The 12,957-nt window shown below is 44.3% G+C and overlaps 1 protein-coding gene across 2 annotated transcripts in view; it reads right to left on the bottom strand.

Annotated features, from left to right (window-relative positions):
• Window positions 1-12,957, bottom strand: part of PNPLA8 (patatin like domain 8, phospholipase A2) — a 295,777-nt gene that overhangs the window by 126,551 nt on the left and 156,269 nt on the right. For both annotated transcript variants that reach the window (XM_086919430.1, XM_086919428.1), the window contains one exon: window positions 3,682-3,853. In XM_086919430.1, coding sequence (XP_086775556.1) covers window positions 3,682-3,853 — 172 coding nt within the window. The remainder of the gene's footprint in view (window positions 1-3,681; window positions 3,854-12,957) is intronic.

Here is a 12,957-nt window from a genome sequence, read left to right as displayed (position 1 = left end):
TACAAGGCGCTGCAGGTTTGAAAGAAATGGGAGCGTATTGCACTGAATGACAATCTGAAGGACCCACATATCTGACGTAATCACTTGCCACACTTGGAGGAAATGCACCCACCAAGGTGGCTATGTGCTGTGAAAGAACACACTAAAAAGGTTGTGGTATCTGGAGGGGACTGGGGACTGGGCTGCCCATTGTCCCCGATTCTCTGGTAAGTCACAGCCTCAGTCATCACATAGCTGGGAGACCTACTGGGCTGGAGACATGGTCTGACGTTGATGATATTAAAACTCATGCCGTAGCCTTGAAGGAGGCGAAATTGTAGATGGAACTGTGAGGAGGAGGAAAACAGAACCAAGTAATATGCTGTAGCCCTGCTTATTTAAAATGTTCCAGAGTGGAGTCAACTTTTGCGCCAGAAGATTGAGAGCCATCAAATAATATGTCTATTAGGGATGCCTTGACATCCCCGGAAAGCTAGTACAATTCATTAAGGTGTGGTGCAGAAACGCTACACTTAGCAAACGGTTGTGACCAAGCCAGAGCAGATTACACATTTTCCTTCATCACGGCCATCGTGGATAGCTTGAGTCGGGGAAGCACGGAGGCGCTCCAGAACTGCTGGTAAAAACTTGGGCCATCGTGTCCATAAGTTATAGGAGTAGCAGCCTAGAAGACAGCAGGCATTTACAAACCGCACAGCAAGGCTCATAGGTGAGAATATGCACTTAAAATAGGTTTGACTCACAATCAAGTGGCTGATGGGGAACACGTTAGGCATTAACATACTTCTGGATGCCTGCAGCCCCAAGATCTCTGTGTGGGGTGTTGCATAAGGAAGTCAGAGCCACCAGGTGCTGGTCGTTGGCACCAAGTGCCTGCCTAATGACTGGGGGACCCAAACGTAGTTTTGCCCAAGTGCCAAGAGGTTATTCTTAAAGACTTTGTTAAATGGCAATAAAGGTTCTGTGGGTGCTCAACTGGGCTGGAAAACTGTTGTAAGAAAACTAGTCTTCACCTCCATAGTGGGTAGTTGTATGTCCTGTCCGTCTGCTTCCCTCCGCATAACAGTGAAGGACATATTTTCTTCAGTGGCAGGGCTTGTAGGAGAAACAAGGCCAGTGCTGGGAAGTATCCATGCCACAAGCAAGATGAAGTTCCTCAAAACAAATAGTCTCAACATATTGGGGACGAAAATCATCCTCATCATAGAAATTGTCTATATCAGTGCTGAAAAGGTATAGGGTCCGAGCTCTAGTGCGTGGTAAGGGCAAGGTTTCAGAATCTCAGGGGTTGCCGGCTGGTTGCTCTCCTGTGTTTTCTGGTCAGAGTCAGAGTGAAAAATGGGTTGCGAATCCTCTTATGGCGTTGTCGGCACCGGCGTCGATGTGAAGGGAGCTGGTACAGTGAGTGGTGCAAGACCTGAAGTCTGCACCAGAGACAGTGCTGAACCCAAAGTGGGTTTGAGGTGCACAGACAGCGTCAAGAGTTAACCTGGTGGTGGAAGTCTGACTAGGGAACCCGGCAGAACCCTGAGGCCCCAAGGCTCACTAGTGGGAACAAGTAAAGAGCCAAAAATGAGCAACATGGTCTCATTTGAAGCCTCTACCTGCTCGTTGTCACTAACAAACCCAGAAATTTGGAAAGTAACAGGACCAGGCTCGGCATCAGCTCAGACACAGATCAGGAGAGAGTATGAGTTGCATGTTTATACCCATGTTTCCTCTAGATTTTGAAAGTGGCGGGAAAGGAATCAATTTTTTGAAACAGGACCTTCCTTTTGACCCCAATTGTACAGGGTACATACAGTTCTGATATTCGGCAACATAAAGATTTGCCTTACTGTCTTGTATGGCTTGCAGGTTAATCTGGGTACATCGGTCACAGGACACAGACTCGTGTTCCAACCAGAGGTACCATGGATATACCATGTGAGGGTCTGTCATAGACATTTGTTTGAGACGGACAAGTTACTTACCTCCGGTTACGCCTCATCTGGTAGAGACATGACATAGTCACTGATTCCTTACCTTTGAACTTCCAGGCGTCAGGCTGGATCCGGAAGATTTGTCTTAGCAGTACCCCTGTGTGACGGTAAGTGGCGCTGGTCGACTCCGCGTGACATTATCGGCTTTGTGTTCATCGTCGTCGTGACGTCTGCATCGTCAATATAACCACCACTCCGGGACGCTGACGTCAGTACTTTTTCCGACTTTCCATGCCAGAAGAGCGAAGCCATAAAGTAACTGACCATGGTGTGTTAAAAAAAGAACCGCTAGGGCACTGAAGGGGAACATCCCTGACACTTGAAACCAATTCCGCAGTGCGGGGAGGATGGGTGAGTCGGTAAGGAATCTGCGGCTAGATCATGCCTCTACCAGATAAGGTGTTACCAAAGGTAAGTAAGTTGTCCATCTGATAGAGAGATATAGCTGCAGATTCCTTACCTACCCACCCATCCTCCCCGCACTGCGGAATTGGTTTTAAGTGTCAGGGAGACGAGGGCATGTAGAGATGATATATAAATTGAACACAGCACTTCTCTCTACCATTTGTTCAAGGTGATGAGGAATATGTTCCTAAACCCAAAAGTTCCATGGGGTGCCTTACTATTAGGTAGTACCCTTTTATAAACACAGGTGGAGAATGTAACTATACTATCCAGCGAAACACAGTCGCCCTGCACAACAATGCAAACGATGTCAACATGCAAACAACTGACGAAATAGATACAAGCATGTAGAGCAGAATAAAAAAGCCATTCGTATAACACCCTGCACAGGTGTCATCAAGTTTTACATTATATAGCAAAGATGCACGGATACATATTTTCTATCAGAAGCCCCTATTTCTATTTTTCAGACTTCAATAATCTAATATAAGCTCGGAAGAATATCATAATGTAAGACATCACCACTTTAAATTCAGTTATGTGCGCCAAAAACAAGACAGCTCTTAAAGATATTTGCAGCAAAAGGGCGTGGAGCTGTAAATAACAAACAATTTCAATGCAATGCCAAAAGATAAGAAAAAGGTGCAAACATCCGCTGGAAAACAGATTTTACTTATGATAATTTATGTGGCTATGAGAAAATATCACAGAGAAACACGTTTTTGCTTGATTGTCTTCAAGTAAAATTAGTCTAAAGACGCACTAAAACACAAATCCACTATAAATGTAGCTTTGTCAGTTAACAATATAAATAACTCCGATATTTTTTTAGGGACAATTCTGTTCCAGACACACTGTTATGATGCAGTTAACATGATTACAAAACAATTTCAATATTATGGCAAGCTAGAAAATACAAGATCATACACTCTATAGTTTGCAGTGGAAGCATATGGTCCTTTTCAACCTAGCATAAACCAAAGTAGTGTTTTGGCGGTCTCGTCCCAAAACTGAGGTGCTAACAGACGCTGTGACGATGCAAAACATTAAAACCAAACCGAAGACCTGAATGATGTACAAAAGTCACAGATGTGCTTCAGCTTCCTCGGGAGTCCTCACCGCCATCAAGTTGTGCTTAAAGGGTCATGAGCCCATGGAGTGGCAAAAGGAAACATATTTAATTTTATTATTATCACAAATTGCATGATAAAGTTGTAAGCCTTTTTCCACAACAAATGTGAACACAGTAGTTACAATGATGAATATTGTAATATATCACAAATTGTTCGCTTACTTAAGAATCTTTTCCCAAATTTCGCTATCATAAAACGCGTGGCTCCACCCCATTTTCACAGTTCCAACGATGACATTCTGCTTGAAGACATCAGTTCCTAACTTTTGATACAGTGCCTCGCATTCATCCAAGGGCATATGGAACAATCCAACCATAAATGCCAGAATGGACCCTGAAAAGACAAGGGATAGCAATGGCATACATTATATTTAATATACACAAAGCACAATACTTTGCATTTTCTACAATGGGAACCTAGTTTTGCAATAAAAAGAAAAAGCATATATTACAAGAGCCCTCTTTGTAGATTCACAAATAATTAGTAGGTAAAGTCAGACATTTGTTCCTGTAAGGTTACTTCAAATGGAGAAGATGTCGGATTGTCTTGTACTCTTGAGATTCACAAAGAATCCCAGGAGCACAAATAAAAGTATATGCTAGTCATTGATTTCCTAGAGAACTCCAATGCGGAATCTTTAGGCATGAAGATTTACCATCAGGTGGTGCGATCTGCATGAACATATTTGACTTTTAATCATCATTAAGATATTTATCCTTGTGAAGAAAACCTACATACTACACAGTTACCAAAATATGCAATGTGCCCTCTAATTTATCACCCAGGGAGCTCCTACTTGCGAATTAAACTTGACACAAACTGTATGCATTTCCAGAGAGGACATATTGGTATCATTTTCAAAGGACAATGCATTAATGCTGTAATCAGAAAGTAAAGTAGATTCTGTCATGCGCATGAAGTGAAATTCAGTTGCATAAAGCTAAAATATCTGATCTACTCTGAAGTAGCAGAGTATTATTCATAAGTCAATAGCAAGCATTCAAAATATGAACAAGTAAGAACGTTCGCTGACTTGTTTTCATGGTAAAAACGGAATGTCCGCAAAATTAATATTAAAACATAGATCAATGACCAGTCCATCAACAAAAAACATTACTAATAATGATGTTTTTGGTGATATTTAATTTACAACTGTGTTTGCAACAAGATATGCAAAAGCACAACTGAGGGATTACAGCAGTGAAAGAGGCAAGGCTGCAGGGAGGATCTGAATCTCATTAGTCCAAATGTGAGGTTTGCTTGACCACAAGCATATGCTCTATTACGTATTGTTTGACATGGCAAATATTTTCATGTGTACATCTAATAATTTTCTGCAAGCTCACTGTTTTTTTCAGACCTCTGTGGAGCATTCCAAAACCCAAATGAGTTTCAAGTATGCTTCATGGAAAAAAAGATGCATAATTGGAGATAACTCCGTAACGACGATTTGAGAGCGTGATGTTCCTATTCATATCTGTACTAAAGGGGAATTTTAAACCACAAGTAGTTCGCGGGAACTGCTTCTATGCTGTTGAATTCATGTTTTTTCTTATCTGTCAAATTAACAACTGTTCACTTTATGACGATTTAAAAAAGTATGTTTTCTGGACTTTAAATTTGCCTCTGTTGTTTCTCATCGCTGCCACTTAGATGGAATTAGATGACGAGTGGATGGGAGTGTTGCAAGGTGTACTGGTTTGGGTAGAGTTAGTGGAGTATTCAGAAATCCGCGAAGTGACCAAAAAACGTTGCCACTCTATGCAGATTCTTGAAGTGTCGGAGTGCGTTACATCATACTGTTTGTGCCGATTTTTAGTGGTGGGTGTTTGTCCCATGCTGTGAAACCAGCACGAATGGCACCAAGCGCAGCGCAAGAGGGCGCCGATTCTTTCTGTTGCTTGAGTAGATGTTCTACTAGAGTGGCAGCTTCCTCAATGTCAACGGAAGGCTACGCAACCCGAGAGATAGTGACCATCCATGACCGCCCGCGTTGAGAAATCTTGCCGGAAGGTGGTCTAGAGTAAGATTTTCCTTGCTCGTGCTCGCCAACATAATGTTGGAGAGCACAAGATCAGAAAAAACTCTGCTCTGTGAGTTTTTGGGAACTCCGCACTCTGCGCGAAGTGGGAAAAACTCTGCAAATTTTGCAAGCAGAGTGGAAGTTTACGCCCAGGCCTTGCAGTGATAAATATTATGCTACTTCTTTTGGCCAGTTCCACCAGCTCCCTGCAAATCAAGAGCTCTAACGAATCCCAATGTGTTCTACAAAGGAAACCAGTGCACTGTTTGAATACCTACTGGTGTATGATTACATTTTATAAGAGCCCTCAGAGGTGTTGCTTTAGTATTCTGCAGGAAACCTCCTACAAAAGAATATGTATGTTTTAATTTACATAGAATAAAGCTGTCATGGAACATGACTTACATGAAGTACTAAGTCAACCTGGATATTAATATGAACAGTAGCTTTTTTCAGGTCTGGCTTGTCAGGACAACTACCTGCAACACTTATTGTTGCTAAATTAAAAAAATACACCGAGTAGATTTTGGCTCCACCCAGACGAGTATTTCGGTTTAACTTCATGATAAATGTATTACTCTACATCTTATGGAAGGTTTGCATTTCAGTGCATAAATCTCACAAGTACAGTTACTCACTAAACGTTAAATTTCATACCTCATAGGTGCTTTCAAAGCAGAATGCAATTATTTTTGCTTTACGTTTTTTTTTACGGCAGACAGCTTCTTTTAATATTTTAACTAGGACTTTAAACACATGCCAGGCCTAGTTGGTTTACTGGTGCTTGTTTTATCTTGTATTTAATGTCTCAGTAATTGTTATTTACAAGTACCGTAAATGTGCACTGCGGCCACATTATGTTAGATAGCCGCATGCTGCAAAAGCACATAATTATAATAATAATAAAATAATAAATACTCCATTGACTGGCACTCAATTAATCGACGTCTTAAGGATTGAAGATAGATGGATTTAAACTCATAGCTTGCAGATCAGACGGGTCTTAACAGAAATGCCATCTTCCTGGTTTGCAGCTCCGACTAACTTAGCAAGTGTATAACATTTTCCATGGTGTGCAACTGATGAGAGCGCCATATGACCACTGCAAGCACCCGTCACTCGATCACCGCCACTCAAATACAATCCTGGTTATGTTATGTGACTACAAGATTGGAAAGGACCGCCATGGCAGGACTTCCACATCACCCACACGAGCCCAAACCTTGCAGTAACACGTCTAGTCAATCGAAGAAAATGACTTCGGGCGCAGAAATACCACTGGTACCTGGAAAGATGTTTACTTACTGCCAACTCTCCCTAGTTCTACAAGCGTTTACAGATACTTCTTAATAGATTGCTAAAAAATAAATAAATAATATTCACGAGTGCGTATCTGCCAACATCATTGACTTTTCTGAACTCCACCTGAGTACACACGGCAGAGCATGACAATGAAACATTTAGGCAAACCATTCAGAAGAATACAACAAAAATAGAGAAAGCAGTGTTTATGAATAAATTACCACAGCAATGAACTGAGCAGCAACAGAACACATCTGTCTTGACAGATGATTCGAGCGGTGGTAAAGACAGCGCACTAATAGCTACCTCTCAGCTTTCTTCCAGGAAGAGCAGAAGTGACAAAAGGGATGAGCTGCCATGTGATGATGGGCATCCTAAACTGAAATGACACGTTGAGTAATATGAAAATACACAGCTCACAGCTGCTTTCATTGCTTCTAAGGAAAAGACACAATTGATGGACGGAATGCAGAACAAATCAAAACATTCCCCCGCAGTCGAGAGATCTGGGTTAAATCCATCATTTTTTTGCTCACCATGCCACCCCGGTTTACACCTAGCCATATGCAAATCAGTCTTGACCCTGTGCCTCATGGGAACAGTCCAGCCCGAACTGCGCCATGCCACGTCCTCCCTGGACTGGAAACAAGCATCCTAGGAACGGTTTCGGGTTTCACCCCTCATCAGCCAGGATAGCTTGAATCCAGGGGCACAGTGAGACTGGGACCCACGTCTGGGCATACCCGGCGCACTTAGGGTGAGGAAGCAAAAGACACACAATTGATGGACGGAATGCAAAACAAATCAAAACATTCACCACCCCAGCCTCCCCCCCGTCAAGAGATCTGGGTTACATCCATCATTCTTTTGCTCACCATGCCATCCCAGTTTAAGCCTAGCCATATGCAAATCAGTCTTGGCCCTGTGCCTCATGGGAACACTCCAGCCCAAACTGCCAAGCCAGGTCCTCCCTGGACTGGAAACAACAGGTGGCAAAGTGAGCTAAAGAACGATGATGGATTCAACCCAGATCTGTGTTTGAGGGCGAGTGTCTGAAAAGTTTCAGCACTCCGTCCATCATCTCTTTGTGTTTGATTTGTTTGCCCTAAGTTGTCAGGGCATGCCCAGACGTGGGGTCCCTTGCTCACTTTGCCACTGAATTTAAGCTAGCCTGGCTGATATGGGGTGTTACCCCGAAACTGGTCCCAGGAGGCTTGTTTCCGGTACAGGAAAGACCTGGCTTGGCAGTTCAGGCTAGACTGTTCCCATGAGGCACAGGGTCAAGACTGATTTGCATATAGCTGGGTCTGTACTGAGGTGGCAAAGTGAGCTAAAGAACAATGATGGATTCAACCCGGATCTGTGAGTGGGGGTGAGAGTCTGAAAAGTTTCAGCACTCCTTCCATCATCTCTTTGTGTTTCTATTGCTTCTAATGGGCATGGGGAAACTACGACTTCAACAGCTATCATCTCAAAGAGTCAATGAACCAGAAGACATCTGGTCAAATAGCTAAAACCGAGGCAGCAAAATGCCCAAGATAAACAGTAAGCATCAAACATTATCCATTTCTTCACATCTCTAGCACTTTTAGAGATACGATCTTGTGGCTAAGGTGCTGATTGCGTAACAAGGAACTCAAAGTATAATACAGGATTTCCCACTTGAGGCCCGGCACAGACAAGACTACAGCGTTGCTGCGGTGGCATTGAACCGGGAAGCCCCCCTATTGAAATTGATGTGTCAGGGTGGGGGCACCAGTCTCAGGTTTTGACCGTGACCATTAGGGGCCCTCTTTGCAGGGACCGCCTTGAAGTTCACCACCGTTCGAGTCCTGTTGCAGTAGGGGCCTCGATGAGGTAAGGAGAGAATTCAAAGGCCCAAGTATAGAAGAGCTAGGACAAAGTACTGAGGAGCTCGCCCACAGGATCAGTGGACTCATCCTTTTCAAATTCTTTTCCAGGGGAACGTCAAACAGCAGCTGGTGAGGTCCCTAACAAACGCCACTAGGATAGGCTGGTTGGTGTAAACGTTGTGCTGGGATTGGTTGAGACTTAATCGGATACCCGGGATAGGCCCGTGGAGGTAGAGTTTATGGCTCATGGAGGTAGGCTTATAGAACTGAAACTGATGGCAAGTGATGTGCGCATTTCTTTTTGTGAGGGCGAGGAAGCTCCAAAGGAAGGTACACCAGGTCTTTACAGGGCAACAAATATAAGGCTCCGCGCGTTTGAAGCTTTGTCAGTGGTACAAGACTACCAAGAATGAAGGTGCACTGAGATTCCCATGGTATGGCACATTCAATGCAAGAATCATTGAGAACCTAAGAGGAATATTTTACTATATGAAAACACTTCCATTATTATTATCTGTGACTTGTAGAGCACATGGCTGCCCTAGGGCTTCCCAGCGCTAGGAGACAGGATGCAGGTTGAGGCTTTACAGATGTTAGAGGTATTGCTTAAACAGCCATGTTTTGTTTGCTTTTCGAAACTCCAATTATTTGTCCCGTGTCCGATATTCATGTGGTAGAGATTTCCAGAGTTTGGGGGCTAGGTGAGAGAACGATCTACCTCCCCTTCCTGACACTTGTTGGTTTTAGGAGTCCCTCGGAGCGTGATCTCAGATACCTATTTGGGATATATAGGGACACCAGACTTTTGATTTTCTTAGGGCCCCTTTTATGTAGAGCTCTGGGCGTTATGACCAGAGCCTTACATTTGACTCTGGCCTTTACTGGGAGCCAAAATAGCCTTTTGAGGTGCTTTTTTGCAGACTCCCGAGCAGGGACATTGCACAGCAGCCTTGCTGCCGCATTCTGGAAAACCTGCAATCTGTGGGTCACATATTTTGGCACCCCTAGGAATAGCGAGTATTCATAGCCCTGATGCGAAGTCAACATGGAGTGGAATACCATCTTACTGAGCTGAATTGGGATGCAATCTAGGATTTTCCGAAGACTTCTAAGTAGTTCGAAACATGCGGTGCGACTTTCTTAGCTTGTGTCGTGTTAGAGAGACCCTTTTCTAGCCAAAAACCCAGGTTCTTAACTGATTTTTTAGGCATGAGTGGGCTGCCCACGCATTCAGGCCAGCTTAGGAATGGCCTGGGAATTGCCTTGTTCCCCAGGATCAATAACTCAGTTTTGTCCCGTTAAGTTTTAAGCAGTTGTTGGTCATCCACACCATGACTTTTTCCATGCAGGGTGATAATCTCTCGGAGTCCCCGTTCGTTATGGGGTCTAAGGAGATCACCAGCTGCATATAATCAGCATAGGACATCATGGAGATATTGAACCTTTTGGCGATCCTAGCTAGTGGCTCCACATACACATTGAACACCATGTGGCTTAATGAGGAACCCTGTGGCACCCTACACGTAAATGACATAGTTTTAGAGAGGGTGGTGTTTTCCAATACTTGGAAGGTTCTTCCCTCCAGAAACGAGGACAGCCACTGTAGCATGGCACTTTGTACCCCAATGGCCGAGAGCCTCCTTCGCAGAATGTGGTGGTCCACAGTGTCGAAGGCAGCGCTCAGGTCCAAGAGGAGTAAGGCAGCTGATCTTCCCTGGTCTAGTGATGTTCTGAGTTCGCCCATCACCACCAACAGAGCAGACTCCGTGCTGTGTTGTGCCCGGAAACCCATCTAACTGGGGTGGAGGCAGTGGTTTGTTTCCAGGAATTTCGGCAATGATTGGTTGACATGCTTTTCCAATAGCTTGTCCACAAACGACAGCAAGGAGTTGGGACGGAAATTACCTAGTTGCGTTAGATCTGCGTTGTTTTTTTTTAGCATGGGTTTGAATATAGCGTGCTTCCATGACGCTGGGACCATGCCCGTCTCCAGAGACTGGTTCATGACCTTAATTAGGGGAGGAAGGATGACAGATGTGATTGTTTTGAGGATGTGTGGCGGGGGCCAGGATCAAGAGGCGAACCGGACTTCACTTTGCCCATCAATGATTCAACTTTTTTGCCTCCACAAGTGGGAGATTGGTGATGGTTTTTAAGAGGGGAGCTCCTTCCTGATCCTTTTTCCACCTTGAGGTTCGTTCCCCGCTCGCCCTTAAGGAGCTATATCTTTGTTACTTTAGAAAGGAAGTAGGTGGCTAAGTCATTACACCACTCCTCTGAGGTCTGTTGGGTGGGGGGTCCTGGGCTGGGGTGGTTAAAGCCTTGACTACGGCAGATAGTTCCCTTGGAGAGTTCTAGGCCAAGCTGATTTTCTCCTCAAAGAACTTGGCTTGCGTTGCTTTGATACTGTTGTGATAGTTTTTGATGGCTGATTTATACAGGGTTTTAAATTGTGGGTCATAGTTTTTCTTCCAGTCCCTTTAGATTGTTTTGCAGTTTTTCTTTAGCGCTACCAGTTGGGGATTAAACAATCCCCCTGCCCTCGGTCTGGGTCTTGGTTTGGAGGTAACTTCCGGGGCTACTTTATCCAGGGATGGGTAATCCAGGTTTCCCACCTGGAATATGCTTCCTCCACTGTTACTGGTGTCTCAGTGTTAGGTGTAGTTTTATTTGCTAGGATGTTCCCAAATGCCTCTGTGTTGAGCCAAACCCAGCAACTATTCTTTGTCTTGAGGAGGGGTGGGTGGGGTGGCGGTGCTCTCTTCCTATCTTTTCTAAGTTGAAAGGAATAAAGTGGTGGTCTGACCAGGGTATTGGAGGTGTGACTTTGATGTTGGGGTCGTTTGAGATTACTAAATTCAAGTGTCCCTTGACGTGTGTGGCAGTCATTACCAACTGGGCGTGTTGTAGACCCTCAAGGTCTAACAGCATCCTTTTGACACTGGGGAGGTTCTGATCCTCCATGAGTAGATTTAGGTCTCCAACTATGGTGGTGTTGGATTTCTTTATTAGTATGCTGGCGAGTAAGCTATCTAGAAACTCTCCATACGGGCTTTCCACTCTAATTTACAATGATGACAGAACTTATCTGAGGCTGGCACACTTACGAAATCCCAGCCCTTGTCACAACCGACTGCTCTGGATTAGTTAAGGCTATGTAAATCCTTACCAGATTATGTGATTTTTTTTAGGTTTGTGCAGGGTTCCTGGCCCCTGGTCCCGGTCGGGCGCAGACGGGCTTGCCTTTGCGCGCACGCTGTGCACCGGCTGGCTACCCTTTATTTAAGGAGGCAGGTTAATCAGGACCGGTCAACTAGACTGCTAACCTGCGTTTCCACACCCGAGTGCACTCTATGGTAGCGAGGAGTAACTCTAACTTTCTACCGCACTCGATGGTCCTGCCTGACTGCAAGGCTACCAATGCACTGCCTACGCAGATTTGCGATTCCTTCTCAGCGTGGTGCGTAGTGAAAAGTGCTGAGGGCTGTGAGGTTAACCGCATCGCTGCGGCGGTTATTTTTCCGTTGTGCGGCTTTTTTCTAAAAGCTGCGTTACATGACGAGCTCAGCTCGTCATCCGCACACGACCACCGTGGCTGTTGACGAGCTGAGCTCGTCATCAGCAGCGAAGGGGTTAAGGCCTACCCAGTAGGAACACTGCTCAGTAAGTACAAACACAATGTTTTAAACACAATGTTTTAAAAATAAACAAACAGGTTTAAAAACATTTTAAACCGTGCTTTTTTACCGCTATTAAAAACAATGACTGTGTTGGTGTTAATGTAGGAGGACTGCATGTCCCACACGGATTGCTCTGTATCCGAGGCCAGCATATTATAAAGCTCTTAATGTTTGAGAGCGTGCTGCACATGTCAAAGAGAATGAGAAGCAGGATATAGCTAAGAAAGCAGTATGGCTTTAGAGTGAAGCTAAGTGGAATACAGAGCAACAGAAGTGGAAAACAGAGATAGTTGCGGGAGATAGGTTATACACTGAGCTCACAAACTAAGAAAAAAAGGCAAAGGAAGAAGGAAAGACAGATGATGCTAAAAATTCAAATGATGACAGTGATTCTATTGAGGACTATTTGGATGTATTATTACCTTCTCGCCCACTACCTTACAATGTTGCCTCATCTGATTGTTCGAGTAGTGCTATTGCAGGTAACAATAATGTGGGAGCAGCATTCCCTAAAGACCCTGATCAGGTCCTGACAGTAGAGACATTCCTATGCCATGTTCTTTCAGCTTCTCAAGTTGC

The sequence above is a fragment of the Lissotriton vulgaris genome, chromosome 1_1 (genome assembly GCF_964263255.1).
Source record: "Lissotriton vulgaris chromosome 1_1, aLisVul1.2, whole genome shotgun sequence".
Taxonomy (NCBI): Eukaryota; Metazoa; Chordata; class Amphibia; order Caudata; family Salamandridae; genus Lissotriton; species Lissotriton vulgaris.
The sequence above is the reverse complement of the archived record's forward strand: the minus strand, read 5'-3'. Positions and strand labels throughout refer to the sequence as shown.